This window comes from Atractosteus spatula, chromosome 3 (assembly GCF_055471065.1).
Source record: "Atractosteus spatula isolate fAtrSpa1 chromosome 3, fAtrSpa1.hap1, whole genome shotgun sequence".
Taxonomy (NCBI): domain Eukaryota; kingdom Metazoa; phylum Chordata; class Actinopteri; order Semionotiformes; family Lepisosteidae; genus Atractosteus; species Atractosteus spatula.
The window spans coordinates 9266329-9288131 of record NC_142708.1 but is presented as its reverse complement, the minus strand read 5'-3'; the positions used below and the strand labels follow the sequence as shown (position 1 = coordinate 9288131).

The 21803-nt window shown below is 43.3% G+C and overlaps 1 protein-coding gene across 1 annotated transcript in view; it reads left to right on the top strand.

Annotated features, from left to right (window-relative positions):
- aff1 (ALF transcription elongation factor 1) overlaps window positions 1-21803 on the top strand; it is a 69670-nt gene that overhangs the window by 41452 nt on the left and 6415 nt on the right. The window contains exons 5-17 of the mRNA XM_088910571.1: window positions 364-450; window positions 1543-1579; window positions 2204-2258; window positions 7858-8023; window positions 9367-10266; window positions 13262-13356; window positions 14942-15143; window positions 17519-17613; window positions 18050-18113; window positions 19040-19176; window positions 19531-19602; window positions 19849-19942; window positions 21616-21659. Of these exons, the coding sequence (XP_088766697.1) occupies window positions 364-450; window positions 1543-1579; window positions 2204-2258; window positions 7858-8023; window positions 9367-10266; window positions 13262-13356; window positions 14942-15143; window positions 17519-17613; window positions 18050-18113; window positions 19040-19176; window positions 19531-19602; window positions 19849-19942; window positions 21616-21659 (2048 nt within the window). The remainder of the gene's footprint in view (window positions 1-363; window positions 451-1542; window positions 1580-2203; window positions 2259-7857; window positions 8024-9366; window positions 10267-13261; window positions 13357-14941; window positions 15144-17518; window positions 17614-18049; window positions 18114-19039; window positions 19177-19530; window positions 19603-19848; window positions 19943-21615; window positions 21660-21803) is intronic.

The window sequence follows — 21803 nt, the reverse complement described above, 5'->3', positions numbered from 1 at the left end:
GAAGCTATAGGCTGCCTTTGCAAATACTACATACTGTAGGAATCAGTAATGTGAAAGCACCAGGTCTGTGGAGCTTTCCCAGATGTAAAGTTGCTGTCTGAATACTTTCAGAGGGCACTGTGCAGTATGTCAAAACAAGCTCCATTCAGGTCCTGTCCTTGGCTTTTTGTGAAGAGAATACACCTTTCTCACCTCAGAAGTGCCATTTTGGTCTCTCTTGATCACTCTGGAGTCCTGTGCCATATAGCGCATAAACTTTTTATAACCTCTCAACTCCCGAGTGTAAAACGGATTTTGTCGCATCTCTGTGGAGTCTTTTGGCTCGTAATACTTCCTTTTTTCCATTGGCTGCTGCTTTTACAGGAAATGACCCATTCGTGGCCTCCTCCTTTGACAGCCATTCACACACCGAGTACATCAGAGCCATCGAAATTCCCCTTCCCTGGAAAGGTGGGGAGTGTTTCTTTTTTGCTGGGTTCAGTAGAGGGAAGTAATATCGGGAATTCCAAACTTGGTTGTGAAATGATCCAAAAAATGCAGTACAGCTCTGCGTCATTTTTGGATTATTCAAATAAAACTTGGATTGATAGGTTGGATTGAAAAATCTGCAATGCAGTAAAGCAGGTCACATCTTTTCCTCGTTCACCTGAAGATTGATACTCCCCCCTTGTTTGTCTGTGTTCGTTCATTAGTGTTGTACCATTAACTGATCCATGTACTGTAACTGCAGGTACGTTTGGGTTCTGTAAGACTTAAGGTCAATGTTCAAATTCCACCTATAAGGAAAAAATGCTTCAGACCCAATCAACATCTTAAATCCTGCTTCTGTATTTAAAAATAGCTCTTTGGAGAACATTTAAGGGAAATTCAGGACAAAATTTAGCTTAAGAGTTGGCCTTCGTTAAATGTGGTTCATATAGGTTTCCAAGCAGCTTGACATATGAGTGAGCCTGTTCTGGGGTGTGCAAAGAGCTTTCTCTGTAGCTGCCGCAGGGCCTGCAAATCAGTGATGTGTAATGAGCGCGAGGGAAGTCCGAGCACTGAATCCGCAAGGCAGACCTGCAGCGAGCACAGCTCGCAGAAATGTGTTCGCTCTACGTAAAATGGAACTGCTGCCTGATTGCAAATGAACAGGGATTTAGAATCCAGACTCTACCTCAAAGTGAGAAAGAAAGTACAGGTGGTTTCGCTTTCCAGTACTGTACAGTATTTCCTGTACCCACATATACAGTATGTAACGTAATACTAATGTTGCCTTTCTCCATTTAAGGAAATCCCCAAATACTATATCATTAATTTATGAGCAAGGCATAGTATAATAGGTAGAAGGTGGTTTGCAGGTGCTTTGTCATTGTACAGTAAGCCAAGCAATGTCAGTTTTCCATTAGGCTTTGAAAGAGAATAGGTGTTGTCACATTTATCTTTCTGTAGCTTAAACAAGGGAGTTATTTTTTAGAAGAAAAAATCAGGTCAGTTTAAAAATTCATTCCAAGTACAATGCCTGAAATATATTTTACTTGTTTTTTTTTTTTGTGCTTCCAGGAATCTCAGCATGTTAATTCTGGTTTTGTGGGACAGAGTAAGTTAACATCTTAAGCTTTTTTTCTACACTATTTTAAGTCCATGTTTGCCACTGTCTTCTTACTAGAAACCAGCATGCTCTCTGAGATGCAACTATATGCATGTTTTATGTGTCATTTATATCATGTGTCGTGATCTGTGTCGGTGAACATTGCCTGCACAGGAGAAAGTAAAGGTTATTTCCAAACAGAAAGGGAGAAAGGAGAAAGCTGTTTCAGTACACTCGCGCCTGAAGAAACTCAACAGGCCAAACCTTTAGGAATTAACCTTTACTCGTTCCAATTTATTACACTCGGTGGTGAGCAAACCTCGTATCATAGAATCCTGAAAAGTTTGAAGTCATTAACTACAGTTCAGAATTGTGCTGTTTTTGGCTTAGTTTTACAAAATAAGAGATGTATAAATATTTTTGGCTTTTAATGGCTCAGATTCATTATTTCCAAGTTTGCCTTTCAAAAAGTATTTAAAAATGGCCTAAAAATATTATATTGAGACATTTAAAACTAAGGAAAATATTTCATTTCCACAAGTTCTTCAAATGTTTATTGGAAGTGTCCATTCTGTAATGGTTGTGGACACCAACCATTAGACATTTAATTACATCTTAGGCATTTTCTTTCAGAACAGTGTGGTCCATCTCAGAGAGCACCACCACCAACCTGTCAGCAGGGATCAGCGTGAGTACTACTGTACCTTATCATGGATTTTGAGTTGGTATAGTTGATGAGTACAGACCAAACCAGTACAGAACCTTGAGACGCAGTTAAATATTTGTGGCCCTGAAATGAGTTTTCAATGAGCCGCAACCCATAAACCACATGAACGTCTTTCATTTCAACAGCAGTACAGCACATTCTCATTAAACCCGAGTTATGCAGGGACATTGTGTTCAACAAAGTACTTAAATTATTTTTCAGCACTAAACAAAAGCCATGAGAATGAAAGAATAAGCCTTGGGTTCAAGGAATAAACTGGGTTTTGACATTCCTTCAGTTTGAGGGCGAACAGAGAGTTAATTACTTTTAACTTCTTTAATTATGAATTGTGGCTTCTTTTGGATATAAAACAGCCAGCAGATATATAACCCTGCTACTCACAGCTGGTGACCCAATGAAGCTCAGCAGCTCCTGGGAAAGCTAAGGTTCGGCTGGAAGAGGTGTTAATGGGGCCAGTAGGGGGCACTCACCCCACTGTGTGGGTCCTAATGCCCCTCTATAGCGACGGGGACAATATACTGTAAAAAGGCACCATCCTTTGTAAGAGATGTAAAACAGAGGTCCTGACTCTCTGTGGTCATTAAAAAACCCAGTTTCTCGAAAAGACTAGAGGTGGAACCTGGTGTCCTAACCAAATTTCCCCCTGGTCTTTACCTCCTAAAAATCTATGAACTGGCTTCTTCACTCTGCTCTCCTCCTCACTGATAGCTGGTGTGTGGTGAGCGTACTGGCGCACTTTGGCTGCTGTCGTATCATCCAGGTGGGGCTACAGATTGGTGGTGGTGGTGGTGGAGGGGAGTTTGAGTGGAGTATCCAGAAAAGCTCTATATACAGTAAATTGTAAGGATTACGAAACAATTTGTTGCTTTCATAAGTCATGATGTTCTGACCACACAACTAACCTGCCACAGTCCTGCTTTTTTTGGGGGAATTGTGTTCAATAATTTTTTCCACACTGTAAATTCAATGAATGTGCAGTATACTAGTGCAGAACAGTGGCACAGTGATTAGCCGCCAGTTGGGTTTGGGAATTGAACCCAGTGATTGAGTTAAATTATGGTCCTAGGGTGCTGTCTGTGTGGAGTTTGTATGTTCTCTCCCTGTTCGTGTGGGTTTCCTGCCACAGACCAAAGACATACTAGTAGGTTAATTGTGTCTGTGTGCCTTGTAATAGACTGGCATCCTGTCCAGGGTGTACTCTACCTTGTGCCCGTTGCTTGCTGGGATAGGCTCCAGCTCCCACCTGACCCTGAATTGGATAAAACAGTTATGATAAAACATGGATGGATGGATGAATGTGCGCTGCACTGACTTTCATATGTTTAATTTTTTGTTTGTAACCATTTTTTAATGGCATATTTTGCATGTGTTTAATTAGGATCTCCATGCACAGAGCTCATACCCCCAGCAGTACAGAGATCTGTGCTGATTCTTGCTGCCTGGTCTCAGTGTTCATAGGTTGTGAGTATCCTCGGAAACATTTACAAAAAAAGGGAGCTGTATCTGTTGATGGTTAATCTTTAGATGAAGCCTGAGATGCCGAAATACTGCTGATTGAATCCCATAGAGATTATTTTCTTTCTATGCTGTCAGCTGAAAATGTAGAACAAGAAGTCCTGCAAATATTGCACTCTAGGTTTTTTCAATATTTTCTTTTTTTGTATCTCAGCAGAAGTTAGTTTTCTTTCTGCTTTTCACATGCATTACAATGACTTTATTGACATTGTTCAGAGGCTTCACAGACGATAAGACTGAGGTAAAGGGGTGTAAGACAACTGTTTGCACTTTCCATTGATTTTCTTTTGTCGGGGGGGGGGGGTTGTTGGTGTGTGAGGTGCACACACACAGCTCGTGTGGAGCCGCAGCATTCCTGAACGATGGGTGACAGCGGAGCTGTTGTTGTACACTAGTTTCTCTGTGGTTACCAGGCCAGTGACTGTGGAAAGAGTCACATGCTGTTCTGCCTGGGGCCAAGCTGGGTTCTTTGTAGCTCCTACATGAATGAAGCTAATTGCCCATGAGTTCCAGCATGTCAGGGTTGTAGTGTGATAGCGTGAGCATAGAGAGGTGTTACTATTATGTGTTAAAAATGTGGAAAGCAGATTCAGGCCTTTATTAAATATGTGTAACATATCAGCACTCGACACGTGGAAGAAAGTCTGCTTTTTCCCTCAGTCTCATTGGTATTGAACAAGGAATCTTGGAACAAATGAGGCAGACATGTGAAAGCATTTATTTTCATTAGAAGCAGGGCAAATGCGATGTCTTATAAATAAGTGCTTTTTCAAAAAAGAACCCAAGCTCTGTTTGATAACATGCATAATGTAACTCAGTGCGGAACAGTAAGCAGGGTTCTGCTCTTAGAATAAGAATTTTAAGAATATCGGTAGCTTAGTGTAGTGTAATGTATTTGATTAGTGAGTTCCATGGATGAGAAGGTTCTGTTACCTGCTCTTTGGTAAAGTAAGAAGGCTCGGATCACCAAATGTCAGATTAGGAGCTGGACTATACTTGTGCAATAAACCTTTAACATATCCTGGAGCTAAACCATTTTGTGCTTTGTGTGAGCAGGAGAACCTCCCTGCTGGAGCTTGTACAGAATCGTTTATTGGCATTTGTTTCCATTTGAATTTTCAATACCTTTTCACTCTGCGTTTAAGATGAAGAGCAAAACCATGGTTAACGAAGCTATGCTGCAGGAACTGTTAGTGCTTGGAAAAATCTAAATTGAATAAATCAGTTGTGATGAGTATTTTTTCCAGCAAATTAATTTTAAAGATCAAATTATGCACTACAGAAAGGCTGAGCGACAAAATGGCAAAGGTTTTAATGGTTGCATTCAATTTAGATTTAGTTTTGTTTTTGAGGGTAATGCTGTGATTATTATTTTTTTTATAACCATGAGTTTATTTCTTGATTAAGATTAAGGTAGGTAGGTCCCCTTTCAGGCCATAAAGGCCCATGGGGGAATGGGGAAGCAAGGGCCACCATTTTCCTCAGTCATCCAACACTAGAGGTGGAGGTGATGTGGTCAGCATCACACTCCGACTGGCCTATTGCCCCCAGAAGGATTAACCCCTGCTACTCATTTGGAAAGCAGGCTGAGTGGACCTGGGAGCCATCCGGAAGGAATTAGAGCAAGCTACATCGCTTACCCCTACCTGGGATTGAACCCGGGACCTTCTGGGCAGGAGCTAGATGCCCTTGCCGTCTGAGCTACCACGGCTCCTACTAAGATTAAGGATCTTTCAGATATCGGTTGGACCTTCAAAATCTGAAAATCGAAAATAATAAACATGTTTCCATCCATCCAATACAGGGTTACAGGCGAGGCAGAGCCCATCCCAGCAAGCAACGGGGCAAGGCGGGGTAATTCCCGGACAGGACACCAGTGCATCACAGGACACAAACAGACAAGAACACACTCACACCAGGGGTAATTTTCCCAAAAGCCAATGATACTACCGGTATGTTTTTGGACTGTGGGAGGGAACCAGAGCACCTGGAGGAAACCCATGCGAACACAGGGACAACATACAAACTCCACGCAGACAGCACCCCAACGCTAAGAGGCAGTGAGGCTAACCTCTGAGCCACTGTCCCGCTTTAATATTTATTAATTTTTAAATATAATAAAAATTATTAAATGGGTGTCAAAACACTTATAATATGAAGCGGGCCCTTCATATTGTGTGGTGCCTCGGCGGCTTTCAAAGGAGAACTCTTTCTAGGGCTCAAGGGTGAAATGATCTGTCCTCAGTAAGGGCCGTCGATTGTGCATTACATCAACAGCTGTTCTTAAAGGCTTTAAGCATTTATTTTTTTATAAAAGGGCTTCCCGGGGTTTTCTGCAACAACCACCTCTTTGTGTTTTCAGTGCGACCTCTCTGACCTCCCTCTAACCTCCCGTCTCTCACCAGTGCTCGTGCAATTGGATATCGGGGACGCAGCTTAAGCTTGTGTGGGGTTTTATTAGAGGAGAGAGTCCCTGTGAACTTACACATGTGTATTTATAGAGAACCCCGGAAGGCTCAGATGAGCAGCCTCTCTGAAGGATAGAGCTAATTTAGTTGTCAACTCCTTGGAGATCGACTTGCACACCTGTTCCACCACTGTGTGCGTGCTGTGTGAAATGTCACTTTTTTATTTTTGAAAACACTGTTTGATCAAACCGACAGAGGGGTTATTTTCTAGACTCCTTAATCTTGACTTCTAGATGGAATATTTTTTGCATTTGGTGTTGTCGTGTTTTGCTGTTGAGTGTTTTAGTCATGTGCCTTGGCTGTTAGCACAGACTCCTTAAGGGATTGGCAGGGTGTCGCAGGTGAGAAATAAACATTCTGTTTCCTTCACACCAAACAAAATACTAAGGAAAAATAAAGCCTTAGTTACGATGGTTCTCTTTGTTTGGTTTAGAAGATGACCTTTCCAAGAAAGAGATGTAACCTCTTTAGTCTAGTAAGTAACAGAAAATGGCAATTTTGAATAACCCTACACAAGATTTAAATTGCCAGATGTAAGCACAAAAAGACTATGAAGAGTTTGTCCAATTGTTTCACTCGTTTTTTTTAATAATATGTTGTGGTTACTTCCAGACACTGGTGTTTCACTACTAAATATTTGTTAATGTGAGGAAAGCTGTCAGTTCAGTTTGTTTAATTGTGCTCAACATTCTTGTACATCTAATAGAACAGGAGATATCCATCTCATACTGCGTCTCAAGACGTATTTCTATGTCGCATACACTTGTCAATGCACAGATGAATTCTTTCAGCACTGAGCCTGTGAATTAGAGCAGTTTCTATTTAAGTCTGAAGTTAGTGCTTTCCATAGTTATGCCTTTCAGGGGGGGATGACTTGACCTTACTGGGAGTAGCTTTGGTCCAAGACGCCAGCTGTCTGAACCTGTGGTTTCTTTCATACTGAGTAACTGTAGAGCAAAGCTAACCTGCCTCATGACAGTGGAAGCCCAGCTCACGGTTGCTCTTAGTGGGTGAACAACACTTGGTGAACGCTGCTTCACAGTGATGGGAGCAGCATGATATCGTATACGGCCGCCATGAGCCACTTAAGTCCTTGTGCAGTATTAGTACCATTTCATTCAAAACAATCATCCAATGTGATGGAATACAACAATCTTACAGACGGAAATTCTAATTTCAAACAATTTTCTTGAAATTGCAAGCACGTTTGATTGTCTTTAATACCGTTCAAGGCAGTTGAATGATGATTCGCGAATGGACAGTTTTTTTTTTTTGGTGCCGACACATTAGAAATGCCATCAAGTAGTTTAAGCCGTTTGTCGTGATGGCAGAGTTAGCCTCCAACACTCAGCGCAGCATTTTTGCATTGTGCTTCTATTGCTGAATTCCCACGATATAACATGTCCAGGTGTGTCGTCACTGGAGAAGAATCTGTATTCTGTAATGTTTAATTTTGACCGTCTTCCATTGGCTGGAGACGGGATGAAACTGCGAGGTCAGAGGTCATGCCATCGGGCCCAGCCATGCACCTTCCTTGACAAGTGTCTTTGTCTGCTCACTTGTCTCCCTCCCTGTAGGCCTCCAGAGACCAGCGGCGTGGTGCCGACGCATTCCAGCGGGGGGGAGTCGGCCAGCTCCAGCGAGTCGGAGAGCACCTCGGGCTCGGAGTCGGAGAGCGAGAGTAGCTCCAGCGACGGCGAGGAGGCTCCCCAGCCCCCCAGGAGCAGCCCGCCGGCGCCCGAGGTAACTCACCGGCCTCGGCTGCCATGTCTGGTTTTGCGGCGGCCGCGGCGGCATTCTCCACAGTAGGCGGTCAGATGAGACAGACGGCCAAGTGGACATCCCCAGGCCACCTGGCTGTGCTGGTTACCCACCCAGGATGGCCGGCTGTGGAGAAATCCGGTTCTGCGACTCAGTCGCCAGGGTTAGGGTTCAGTCCTCAAAAGAAGTCGCTTGTTCCGGTGGGAGGTCAGTCCCCGAGCTTGGCAGTCGTTATTTTTTTCAAACCTAGAGTTGATTGTTGTGGTTTGACCGATTTTAACTTCTGAATGACCTCGCCTCACAGGCCGTCGTTAAACCCTCTTGCCCGGCCTTGCACATCACTACAAAATCTGCCGGAACTGGATTAAAACGCGGTACTGGGAGCGAAAATTTGCCTCTTGGCACGGCGCACGGAATGTGGCTGGATGATTCCAGAGGAATCCCGGTTGGTGGGATCCGAATGAAAATGGTGGGGGGGGGAACTGAGAATGAAGAAATGGCATTTCATGTTTGTGAGCTGTGATTTCACTTCAAAGCCCAGTCTTTTTCTAATGTCTAATGACGGGGATGTTAAAGCGTGCCTGCTTGAGAAGGCAGCCGGGCAGTCCCTGCAGTCTCTTCCAGCGCTAGGTTGAAGGTACAGAGAGAACTAGGTCAGCTCGCCTGTCGGAGAACAAAAAAAATGACACAGCTGTCATTTGGGAACAATTGCACGTTCTCATGGTAACACGGAACCGAGAGAGGGCAAGAATCCTGTTGCATGCGGTTAGTCCAGCTGACCGGCTAGAAGTCCGCTTCACAGTGCGCTAGCGATTGTTTTGGATCAGATTGTGTTTTTTCTTTTAAACTGTTCCAGGGGCCTCTGTTGTGTGTCATTTATTCTTTCAGGATTTACTTTGTGTGCAGAATTGTCATGCTAGCCTTTTTTCATTGTAAGGTCTTAAATATGAGATTTAAAAAATAAAGGGTGCGCATTCAGCACTCCCTGTCCTTAAAGGCTAAAGTAAAAAAGCCTTCATGCATTTCTAGGACACCTGTGATGGGAAATTTAGGCCCATAATTTCAGCCGTGTTCTGACCTTAAAGCTGACAAAGGAATAAGATTCATGCTCAAAAAACAAATCACTTTGTTCCTTACCAAAAGCTTTACCTCTAATTAAAAAAAATTACATAAAAATGCCTTCTTGTCTTCTAAATATAAAGAGAATTCTTAAACAAATTTGTATTTTCAGTCAGATAAGGCTTTAGCGCGTATAGTAACATGTTTGGAATCAAATACTCTTTTCCCATTCATAACCCCCTCGTTTTATTTATTTTTTTCTTTAGAATGAGAAGTCGAGCGTCAACAAATGGCAGCTGGACTACTGGCTGGTCAAAGTCAACCAACAGAACTCGCACGCCGACAGCCAGGGCGACCTCGTCCCGAGCGTCAGCCCGGAGACCAAGCGGCACGGAGAGGAGGAAGGTAGCCCCGCGGAGGGGTTCAAGCCCAAAGACTCCTGCCCCCCTTCTGAGCTCAGTGACGGTGAGGCCAAGGGCGCCCAGGAGGCTTCTGACCATCCCCCTCCCAGCCGGAAGTCCCCAGCATGCACTGGGGCGGGGAGCCAGAAGCAGCCTGCCGGCGGGAAGCAGCCTCGCAAGCCGGCAAAGGTCCTGCTGCCAGAGGGCAGCCGGAAGGAGGAGAGCGGCCGGCCGTCGCCCCGGCGCAGGGACCCGCCCTTCACCGAGAAACCGAAGGTCAAGACGAAAAACCGCCGCGACGGGAGCGGCGCCCAACCGGAGGAGGCCCACAAGTCCGCGAGACGCGCGTCTTCCGGCGGCAAGAACTGCCGAGAGCCGGCCTCGAAGCGGACGCACTGCGAGGCGGAGGGGGAGGGGTCGGGCGCCCGGGCTCCCAGCCCGAAGTGCGAGAGCCGCCACCCCTCCCTGTCGGTAAGGACTAGCGCCTGCCAGGCGGCGCCGGAGCCCAAGGGTGGTGCCAAGAGAGGCAAGGCGCCGCCGCTGCCGCCTGCTGAGGCTGGCGGTAAGGAGGTGGCTCCCCGTGCCGTCGCGGAGCCTCCCCGTACCCTTGTGGTCAAGATTGAGCTCCGGCTGCTGTCCAGGATCCCACAGCCGGCAGGCCAGCCGGGCAAAGCGGCCCGGAAGAATCGCGGCGTGGACAGGAAGAGGCAGGAGCCCGGGAAGGAGGAAATGGTCGCCACTCCCAAAGTCCCCAAAAAGAGACCGGTGGGTTGATTTTGCCTTTGTCTTGTTAACTGGATGTCAGCTTCTTTGTTGTGATAGGCCTCCAGTACTCTCAGACTTAGTTTGCTTTCAAGCTTGGTCATTATTCACCTGGTCACCTACCTTTATCTTTTTTTACCTTGAAGTTTTTTTTTTGTCCTCTTACAAATTTCTTGTCCAAACTTCTTCTTGGTTAGGACAAGGTCTACTGTTCTTAGCTTGTTGAATGTTGTATGTCTGGGGTTTTGAACCACAGGAAAAATATTGTGTACGTTGTCTGAACCAGATTTATTCATGCTGGTTTCATTTCAAACCCGTTCCCGTTTCCTTGGTCTTGAAACAATGTGAATAATAAATAATAAGCTTTATTTAATAAAAATTGTAAATTTACAATTACAAGAAAATTGATTGTTAATACAACACAATCAGTTAGAAGTGCAGCAGAAGTTAGAAGATGGAGCAGAACCACACATCAGTTTAATGAAAGCTTTTAAGAAGAGAAGGAGGTTTTGAGTCTGGATTTAAAAGACCTCAGAGAAAGCGGATATCCCTGATATCCTTAGGGATAGAATTCCAAAGCTTTGGGACGTAGCAAGAAAAAGCCCTTGTCGGCTATACAATGTAAGCGTGCTTGGGAGACAGGAGGCCAGAGTCGGAGGCACAAAGGTTTCGAGGCAGGGAGTAGACGGGTAATAAGTCAGATAGGTACTGAGGTGCCAAACTACAGTATATGCTGCTTGTTCACCCTCACTGCGGCTCTGCTGTAATGGGTGTATTTGGTAATGAACTGGAGTTCTTTTTGCTGTTCCCTTTCATGTTTTTAGGTAACTCGGTTCACTTGTGTTCACACTGAAATAATCAAGGGAGCTCAGTTTTCACATTGGATATTTATATGTATTATATATTTAGTTGCATTGCGATATATTCTAAGGTAAAGTGGGACATCACTGCGTGCTCAGGCTTCATTGTTGGTGTTTGTTCTCCAGAGGCATCCCTCCCTTTTAGCAGGTACTAGGTTTTGGTCCTGTTTCAGTGAAACATATTCTTATATGTTTATAATAAATGTCCATTCTGCTGAAAAAATAGGCCTATATAAGGGCGTCTCATTTGCTACTGGAGAAAATACGTATGCAGCCATGAAAAAGTCAGATTATACAGTAGTTGTTGCAGGACTGCAGTACACAATAAACTGGTGCTGGGAGAATTAGAGATCAGTGTGGCCTGTACACCAAAGCTCACAACAGTTGTGATGAGTAGTGAAAAGCAACCCCTCGTATTTCTCAATGAACAGATTTTTAGGGAAACAGTCAATGAAAGGCAAGTCTAAAAGATTGTGACAAAAAACAAAAAACCCTGCACAGTACATGCCCTGTTAAATACATTTTTCATAGCCTTTTTTCCTCAGAGGCTGAAAAAGAAAGGAGTTTCAACCAGTGCAGCCTCATAGTAAAAAAGATATGTATTTTATGATTTTAGAATATTTGCTGTCTGTCCATTTAAGGGAAATTGCTGTCCCGATTTCTCAGACCGGTTATTAAATCTCGGTAACTAAATTAATTGAGATTTGCAAGAGTAAGTCGCCATGTTGTAAGTCGCCCTTCCTGCTCACTAGTCACTGTGATGACTAATGTAATGCGATGTACAAGGGAATAAGTACAGGTTGTGCCGCAGACATTTCACTGCAGAACCCTCCCAATGTGACCTGCATGCAGAGTCCAAGGGACAAGAGATGAGAGGAGAGGGCTTTTGGATAAAGGGGAACTGCAACGCTATTTTCATATTTCGTAGTTAGAAAGAATCGGCATTGATGAGGGCATTTCCACCTGCAATAAAAGGAAAATGTCCACAGTAACCTGTAAAACCTCCCATTTACATCACAAAATAGACAACATTTACAGGTGGATGTACATGTAGGGCCATGTTCTGCAATTCAGAATGAGGCAACAAAACTTCCGGTGACATGAAGCAGCCCTGTTGCATTGTAAACAAGCAGGCTTGTGAATACATCTCATTTAATCCGATAGAAATATTGCTCTTGACTTCAAGGCAGTTTTGCCGACAAGTACTTCTTACTTGTTAACTCTGTATACAGATCACATTGGAACATTTCTGCAGTCGAATGTCTGGGGCATAACCTGTACTTATTCGCTTGTACATTACATTAGTCATTACAGTGACTAGTGAGCAGGAATGGCTGCTTTACGTTGCAATTTGTCGGAACTCAAATGCAAGACTTTTACAAAATGTTGTACTTAATTTGAAATTTGTGATTTTTGTTTTCTATAACGTCAGTGAAACAAGATTTAATAACCAGTTTGAGAAATTGGGACTGCAGTTCCCCTGAAACCAACTATGAGACAATGTTATGTAATGGAATCAAAGCATCATTTCGGAAATATAGTATCGTTCTTAAACGAGTTTGGTTATACCATTTCATCGGTGTCAATGCTGTCGTGTCAGAAGAAATGGTAAAGACGTTGAGGAGCTCTTGTTCCTGAGGTGGTGAAACACTCTTAGATCACTAGCTGCATAAAAACATTGTGAGCAGAATGCACATGTCTGAAGCAGTGTAGACTCATTTATTTTATACCTGAGTATTAAATTACATATCTTAGATACATTGGAGGAGTTCTCAGGTTATGAGCTTCAAGATTCTTATTCTTTATAATATACATTTCCTTTTGAATGTAATAATAGGTTTGCTCTAATGTACATACTGACTTATTTAAATAAAGGATTCTTTTTATAAATGGGTATTTCTGAAGCTTTGAATACAAATGGAAAACAACCCAATTAATTTGCTTAAAAGCTTTTTTTTTCCCCCCAATGAGTTTAAACCTGTAGCAGTTTGCTTTATCCGTCTCTGTTCTCATATTTTATGTGCAATGCATTAAGGCTGTTAGGATTTGCTTGCTTTTATTATCATCATACATTTTTCTGTGAAAAAGAAAATGTGCAAAACACAGAGTTGAAAATAGCTTCTTTTTTTTTTTTGTAGGCCGAGCCAGATGGAAAATCACTGGAAAGAAAAAAACCGAAGCTGGATAAAGAACTTAAGCCATCATCTTCACATCATAGCTCACATACAGCCAAGTTAGTAACCAGAAACCACATCATGTTTTCCTTCGCTTAGTTCCAGGGATTCACTGCATTCCTCTTAATATTCCTGTTTATATTCCTCCAAACAAAAAACTAATTTTCATTTTAGTTAGGTACTGTGTATGCGGGTCTCTCTCAAAACGTGGAATGTATCAATAGTATCCTTATACATGTTGACAGGACATTACTGTCACTGTCCACGCAGATAATTTGGTGCCTTAAAGGAGGCTGGCGGCCTCTTGAAACTTTCCTCTCCAGCCGGTGTTTGCAGTGCTTTCCGAAAACTCGGCACAGTGTTCTGCCCGGACCTGCAGGGCAGCCGGTGACTCAGTTGTAAGGTGTAATAAAGTCAGCAACCGCAGAAGAACAGTTTCTCCTTACTTGCAAGCTACCACCTTACAATTATGTTTTGCATTATCTGATGTTTTCCTCATTCTTCCAAGCCTCCTTTTTTTTTTTCCTGTGGCCTAAAGACACAAATGAGCCTAAAGAAAATGAGAGCGACTTTCGTTTGTGGCCGTTTCGGCCCATTTAGTACAGTCCATCCAAATCCTGTCCCTCAGTTAATTAGGTAGGAACTGTAGGTACTTTATTAATCCCATGCGGGAAATTCAAGTGCTACAGCTGCCAGGCACAATCAACACAGTACAGTACAAATGTAATAATGCAATACATTTTTTTTTAAATGGAATAAAGAATTAACAAAAAAAACAGAAAAGGCACACACACACAAAAAAAAGGATTTGCACTTCCCCAGCATGGCTGGGCAGCATGTCTGGAACCCATTACTAAGCTGAGAGCTGGTCTCCTTCAAACACACCTCCCCTTGCTTGCTGTTTGCGTGCTCTGGCTCACATCAAGAAGTGGATTGATCCCTCGTGTAAAATACAGCGATTCTCCATAACGCCAAAACAGGGGCTATGTTTTCAAAAACATTTTTTTTTCAGTAGCAGTCTGCACCCCTCATGGGTGGTGACCACCGAGCTGCCTAATTAGACAAGCCCTGAAAACGTAATCCGTAACAGAAGAGCACATGAAACACACAGGATAAATTGAACTTGGAGCTTTAGCACTATTCTATAGAATTGTGAATTGGATAGCAGTGTTGTCACCCTGTAAGGCAGTCTCAGCAGATCGGGCAAAGCCAGATCAGTGCTGGTTGGGAGAATTCCAGGGAAAACCAGGATGTGGCTGTAAGCATGGTGGCCTGACCAGCAGGTGGTGCTGTTCCTTCTGGACCTGACAATTTCCAAATCGGAACACTGTGTGATAATGTCCTGTAGGAGGTGCTGTGTACGTTAGATGAGGTTTGAAGGTTTTATTTTGATTTGGACCAGCTATCTGCAACACCCCCCAGAGTAAATGCACCCTATTGTGCTTTTAATGTGTAAAATAAAACCTTTTTTGAAGTGTTACGGCCAGTTAGCCTGTGTATCTGTGGGATAGAAACCCCCCACCCCGCGGAAAGTACCTTGGAAGTCGAGGCGTACTGCCGTCTCATGTTGCAGATTTGTAATAGATCGTGCTGGAGGTGGCCGATGTCTCAGTCGAGCATGTCTTCTCCCGGTGCCGTCGGTAGGCTGCCGAAGTGCAGTGGGGGGAAGGAGAAGCAGAAGGTGAAGGCTCCCGTGTCCCTGGCTCGGGAGCCGTCGAGGGGGGCAGGCCACAAGAGGCAGAGCAGCGAGAGCGGCACCGCGAGCAACGCCAAAGACAGCGGCCCTGCCTCCACCAAGCACAAGAAGACCACGGGGAAACGAGCAGAGCACCCAAAGAGCGGCAAGGTGAGCCCACCGGCTTCTCCCTCGCCGATCACCCAGGCCGCAATGGCAGAACGACGCCGACCCTGGAGTGCCGACATGGGAGCCGTTCCCTTGTAGGAAATCGCTTCTTACTCGTGGGTAATGTGATTTCTGGGAGCGGTTTGACCTTTCAGTTTGGGCTTTTCACCTGGGATAGATAGATACTTTATTGATCCCGTGAGGGAAATTGCAGTGCAACAGCAGCTTAACACACACAACACAGCCACAGTGTAACGAATTATATAATAATAGTACAATACATACAATACAATACAATACAAGAGTTACTCACAGTCCGGACGCACAAGAACAAACTAGAACAGAACAGTACACAGAAAATCGTATCACACTCATATCACACATATGAATATAAATATAGATGTAACTATAGATATAAATATAAATGTATTGCACAGGTCCCTGGCATATATTGCACAAAAAGTGGTTGTAAACGGGAAAAAGAAAAAGAAAAAGAAAGAGAACAGATGTAGCAGTAGATGTGTAGATGCGTTTAGTCCAGAAACAGGTCACTGTCGATGTTGCCTCTGCCAAGACGCAAGGTGGATGCATTGTACAGTCTTATGGCAGACGGCAAGAATGACCTCCTGTAGCGCTCCCTGTCGCACCGTGGATGAATCAGTCTATTGCTGAACGTGCTCTTCATTCCTGCAAGCCTGTCAAAGAGGGGATGGGAGAAGTTGTCCATGATGGCCTCTAGTTTGGACATCATTCTCCTCTCAGCCACTACCTCCAAGGAGTCCAGGTCAAACCCAATGACAGAGCTTGCTCTCCTGATGAGCTTGTTCAGCCTTTTGGAATCTACTGCTCTAATCCCAGAGCCCCAGCACACCACTGCGTAGAAAATGGCACTCGCTACCACCGACTGATAGAACATGTGTAGCATCTTACTACACACATTGAAGGACCTGAGCCTCCTCAAGAAGTAGAGTCGGCTCTGTCCCTTCTTATAGATGGCCTCGATGTTCTTAGACCATTCCAGTCTATCGTCGATGATAAGCCTTGGTTTGGAATGACGAGCAGATCTGTGATCCGGAGCCAGAGCGGTAAGCAGAGACGTCAGTGTGGAGCAGTGGTTAGGGCTCTGAACTCGTAGCTGGAAGGCTTGAGGGTTCAAATCCCAGGTGAGGCACTGCTGTTGTGACTTTGAGCCAAGCACCTCACTCGGGTTCCTTCAGTACAGTTTCCGCGTCGAGATCGAAGTCGCTTCGGATTATTTGTCTTACGATTTTGTCACGACTAGGAAGGGGAGTCCAGTAAAGAATGTGCTTATGTTGTGATGTTCCCTATGACAGGTCCGGGCATGCCAATAATAAAATGTGATGATAAATCTGAAAAAAACATAGCTATCAGAAAGGCAAAAAGTGAAGAAAAATGTCACGGCTTGAAATAATTGCAGTAAACTCATCAGGACTGGGAGGTGAACTGTGTACCTCCTTGATGCCTCCAGAAAGACTTTGTCTTATAAAACATTATATGACATAGCATAGGTCCACAACAGCTTGTTTTGATGGTGTGAAAATAAGCAATTGAGGAAGGTTTAATATTAAAATGGCATGAAAGAAGGCTGTCTGGATTGTGGCATGAAATGCAACCTTAAACCGTATTCGATTTAAAAAAAAAAAATTGATAGAAGCCTAAGGCCTGTGTATTGAAACTATGTAAAATCATGTGCAATTAAAATGAATTAAAAGACTGGCATCATTATCTTTTTTCCTTTGTAGTTACAAAGTAACTTGGTGACACATAATCAAAAGCTTTTGGAAATCTCACCCACTTTCGTATACTTCAGAAAATACATTTTATAGAGCTTTCGGAGAACGCCGGTCCAAATTTTATTTTCTATTTTTTTTTCTTATTGCCGGTTATTTTCTTAAGCCCCCCCCCCTCAAGCTGGTCTCTCCGGTGGCCCGCTTTGTCTCAGTGGGCGGCGCGGACTGTCTCTGTACCCACGTGGAGGGGATGGGAAAGAGCAAACGGATTCCCCTGAGCTCTCCATCCGTCGAGCTTTTCCTCTTTTGACGCGTCGGAGGCTCCTCAGCGATGTACAGGAGGTGTGACGCTGAGGGGGGCAAATGTGCGGCCCTCGCGGTCACCGCGGCTGGCCCGCAGGGGGCGCCGTTTCACTGAGAGCCAGCTGACTAATCGCAACCTCAGCCCTGGCGGCACGGAGCCAATTATGAGCTGCTACCTGGGGAACCCTGATGGCAGTTAGTGTCCTGGCCCTCACTGGGGGTATCTGAATCAGAGTTCAGGCTGTGCTAGGCGCGAGCATCTTTACCGACCTGAGCTGAATGGCAGCACCGAAGAATTTGTTTTTTTTGTTCCTCTTCTCCCAGAAAGCCACACAGAGCAGCTGCCCACCCTTCCCAGTGCCTTCGTTGCCAACAGGAACCTCAAAGCCATCCAGACCATTGCTGAAGTTTGATGACAAGTAAGAACAACTAACTGGTGTGCTTGTCTTAAGAGCACCTCTGAAGAATTACTGCTGTGTAATTCGGCATCATTGTCACTCTGTGATGCCGCCATACTGTATCTATTGCCATGGTAGAAGTGTTCACCTTTCTACGAAGTGGGGGGAGGGAATGAAATCCTGTGAGCTGGAAATTGCTATAACGCAGTATCGTTCATTTGTAAGCTTGCCCCAGGTTATATCTGAATGAGGTAAAATGACTAATTTAAGGAGTCTTTATGAAGATATTTTGATGCGATATGAGAGGAATTTATTGTGTTCTAACATCAGAACGTTCTTAGTCCCTGGTGCTTGCTGTGCTCTTTAGGATTAGCATATATGTTCCAGAATGACAGTTTTCACAGAATGAAAATGTAAGGCAACCCAGTTTAACGTCCATTATTAATATATTTTACAGGCAGTATCCTGTAGAACATTACATGAAGGAAGCCAAGATATTGAAGCACAAAGCTGATTCCATGGTGGGTCACCTGTACTGTATATGTCACGTACCATTTAGGTACAAATAAATAAAGTCCTTCTCGTATTGCAGGTACTGCAGCTGCACCTGATCAGCAGCTTCAAATCAGAATTAATAATAATAATAATAAAAAACTTTATTTTATATAACGCCTTTAAAGGTGGCTTCTCAAAGCGCTTGCATCTGAATTGTCATCCGAAAGCAATGATGCTCAGCTGCACAACCCTTTTCCCCACAAATCAGTGGTAGCATTAAGGATGGACAATAAAAATTAAACAATATACATGAATTTATTTGACAAAACCTGTATATTAAGAGATGCCACTAAATTAATAATTTGAGTACTGTAACATTAAGAATTCAAGTTATGCCATAGTCGCAAAAACAGGTTTGATTCTTTTCAGTGTTGATATTCTTGCTGCCTACGTTATATTTCACAACACTTAAAAGTTTTGAATGCTTGTTTTGACCTGTCTAAAATGTGAGCACCTAGAAATGTAAATGTATTCATCACTTATTGCAGTCACAATAAGCTGGAACACCGCTACAATGCATTAAGACACAGTACATAGTATATTTCTTGTATTACAAAATGTGTTTGTGTGAGCACAGCAGTGCATAGAATAGGACCACCATCTGAGTATAAAATTGTCAATATGAGAGTAGCTCATGAGGGAAAGCCAGAGATTCAGAGTGTTTTCCAGAACCAAACTAAAAAGTCCAGGACAGTGCTGAGGGTCAGTAGCATTGGTCATTTACTTTAGTCTACTTTAATGTTGACTAAGTACCTGCAGGTTTCACACTTTGGGGAAACATTTGTGTGACTAAGGGGGAACATTACCTGGCTTTTCTGGGCCAGAGATGTCTCCCTATATACGAGGATAGGAAATACTTATTAAGCTAATTGATTATTAATCTTCTTCCAAGGCGGACAAAACCGAAAAAGCTTTCAACTACCTGGATGCTGCTGTGTCCTTCATCGAGAGTGGAATTGCCATGGAGACAGATCCCCAGACCCCAAAGTCTCCATATACCATGTTCTCTGAAACCTTAGACCTGATCAGGTGAGACCTGCACACACATCCCTAGTTTGAACTGGTGGTCACACAAGGCTCGGGGGAATATGGACCACCCTGCCACGCAATTTCAGCAACGAATGTTAAAACAACGAGTAAGGGTTTATTCCCTGCTGAAAAGAGAAGAACAGAAGCACAGGTTTCGGGTGTGGGTACACACAGTAATTGCACACCTGAAGAAGGCTCCACAGCCCGAAACCTGGTTTCTTTTTTGTCTCATTTCAGCAGGGAATAAACCTTAACTCGTTTCTTTGCAGCCTGCTTGAACATCAAAAGATATTTAAACACAGAAAGCAATGGCGTTACCTGCTGATAACACTGTGATGCGTTTTCTTTTTTCAGATTCATACTGAAACTGAAAAACTTTGTTGACCCTTCTGCTGTGGCCCGTGAGAAAGACTTTGCAGTTTTATGGTAAATATTTCTCTCCAGAAAGAAAAAGTATACTGATGGGTTTTTGGGTTTTAATTTTAGATAAATATGCCTGTAGTGACCAGTGCTTTTCAACATACCTAATAAATTCCTTCATCATGGCTTCATAATCAGCATAAAAGCCATTCCTAGTAATTAACTAATTAAAACATTAATGTACCGAAACATTAAACACTTAATTCAGGATTAAACACTGAGAGACTAACCATTTGTTTTTCCTTTTTTCAGCATGCGCTGTCAGTCTCTTCTGCAGATGGCCATGTTTCGATACAAAAGGGAAGCAGCGCTGAAGTATTCAAGAACACTTACCGAGCATTTCAGGGTAAACACTGGAAGATCTTTTTACATTTTAGGGCAAATAAGAGTTTTCCAAGATGGTCCGGTTAAGGCTATCGTTTAAGAAATCAGAATGAAAGCCTCAAGTTTAAAAAAATAACCCCCTAGGACTCTGTTATGGATAAGTTTGTGGTGAGATTCCTTCATTGTAACAGTATGTTTTTCTAGAAAATTCGAAGAGGTTCTTGTATACGCTACCTGTAAATATAACACCGTTCTGTGTCCGAATCTGTCAAGTGGGAATGTATTTTCTCCAAATAGCAGTAGAATTAGATTGGTGTGTCATGTTTCTTCATTTCAAGAAGAGCAAGGCGAGAGCACGTCTCTACCATGACAAGAATATGGTTATATTTCTGGATCGTTTAACATTTTCCTCCAGAAGGCTAATTGTTGGAAGTGTAACTTTATTCAGTCATCTGGTGATCCTGACGGGTGTGAAATGGTATTTAATATTGTTGTGCGTCAAGGACGAGAGGTTATATTGACTCTATCAATTCATGATTCCGTATCGAAGAAAGTCAGCCGCCCTGCATTCTGCACTTGTGACTGAAGCTGCTAGATAGAAGGGAAAGTTCAGCTGTTTGTAACCTGGCTGAATGGAGAGCAGGTGGCTCCACAACGATATGGGGCTGGATTTTCCCAAAGATGACTGGCGGCTCTGAGAAACGTATTTCATATCGAAAGGAGAGGTAGTAAAATAGCATGAGAATTGCGTTGAAAGAAGCAAAAAGATAGGAAAGGTAGGTACAGCTTAGAATCTGTGTTCACCTCTGGATTCCCTCTTGACATGCCTGAAAACTCAGGGCAGGTAGCCATATCTTTTATATTCACCAAACTGTATTGCTATATTCATTCTCATTTTACTTTCTTTAATCCTCGTGGCAGAGTTTGTCACTTGTCAATTTGCATGCATTTTTATTAGGGAAGAAAGGTCATCTCCATTTTGAACACCAGTGAAAGTTACTCATGTAACCGACAGCTGTCCTTCTACCCTTACACAGCTTTATGTCCACATTGGGGTGTATTAGGGGTGGTCAGTGTTATGCATCTTGCGGGGAAAACTGGAAGTGATGTCTTGGTCTTATATTTATGCGGTTGGTGGGTTTGTAACTGCAAGCCAAGACGGGGGGGGGAACCCACATCAGGTGGGTAGAAGAGAAAGAATTGTTTTGAATTTAAAGGGAAGATGTAATATAAATTCAGAATCACCCATGTTACGTCGATAGTTATATACAGTATACTGAGAGCCATTAAAAACGCAACAGATGAAATGTATTTGATATGTAATTCAGGAATTTGTCTCTTTCACTTTATTTAATGGAATCGTTTATCTGTTAGGTTTTTTTAAGTTGAAATAAGCAAATTTCACCTGAATGCTGTGAAACTGGTTGAGCTGCGACAGAACTAAGTAAGCTGCAAATTTGCCTAGAACTATAGACAAGCAGAGAACTTGGGCGTTATGGTCGCTTTGCATGGCTGGTACATTTGCATTCCAACAATGTGTGGTTAAAAGCATAATAAGATGTAGTCTTCAGAGATTCGTAGGTGCCTAAAGAGGGTAAAACGTGCAAGAGGAAAAGTAAAATCTGATATTTGTAACTAGACGTTGATTGTTAAATCTGAGGAGGAGGATTAAGACTCTCTATTGTTTTGTTTCAGAGTTCGTCAAGGTCAGCACAAGCTCCTTCACCCTGTGTTGGAAAGTACGTATTATTGTTTATCTCCTTTTCCTGTCCAAACTGGAAATGCCATTGTTTAAAAGCTCTAAAATCTTTATTTCTGTGCACGGTGAACCAGCAATCCCATTTGGTAGACTGCCATACGAAGTGGTTTTAAAGTCAGATGAA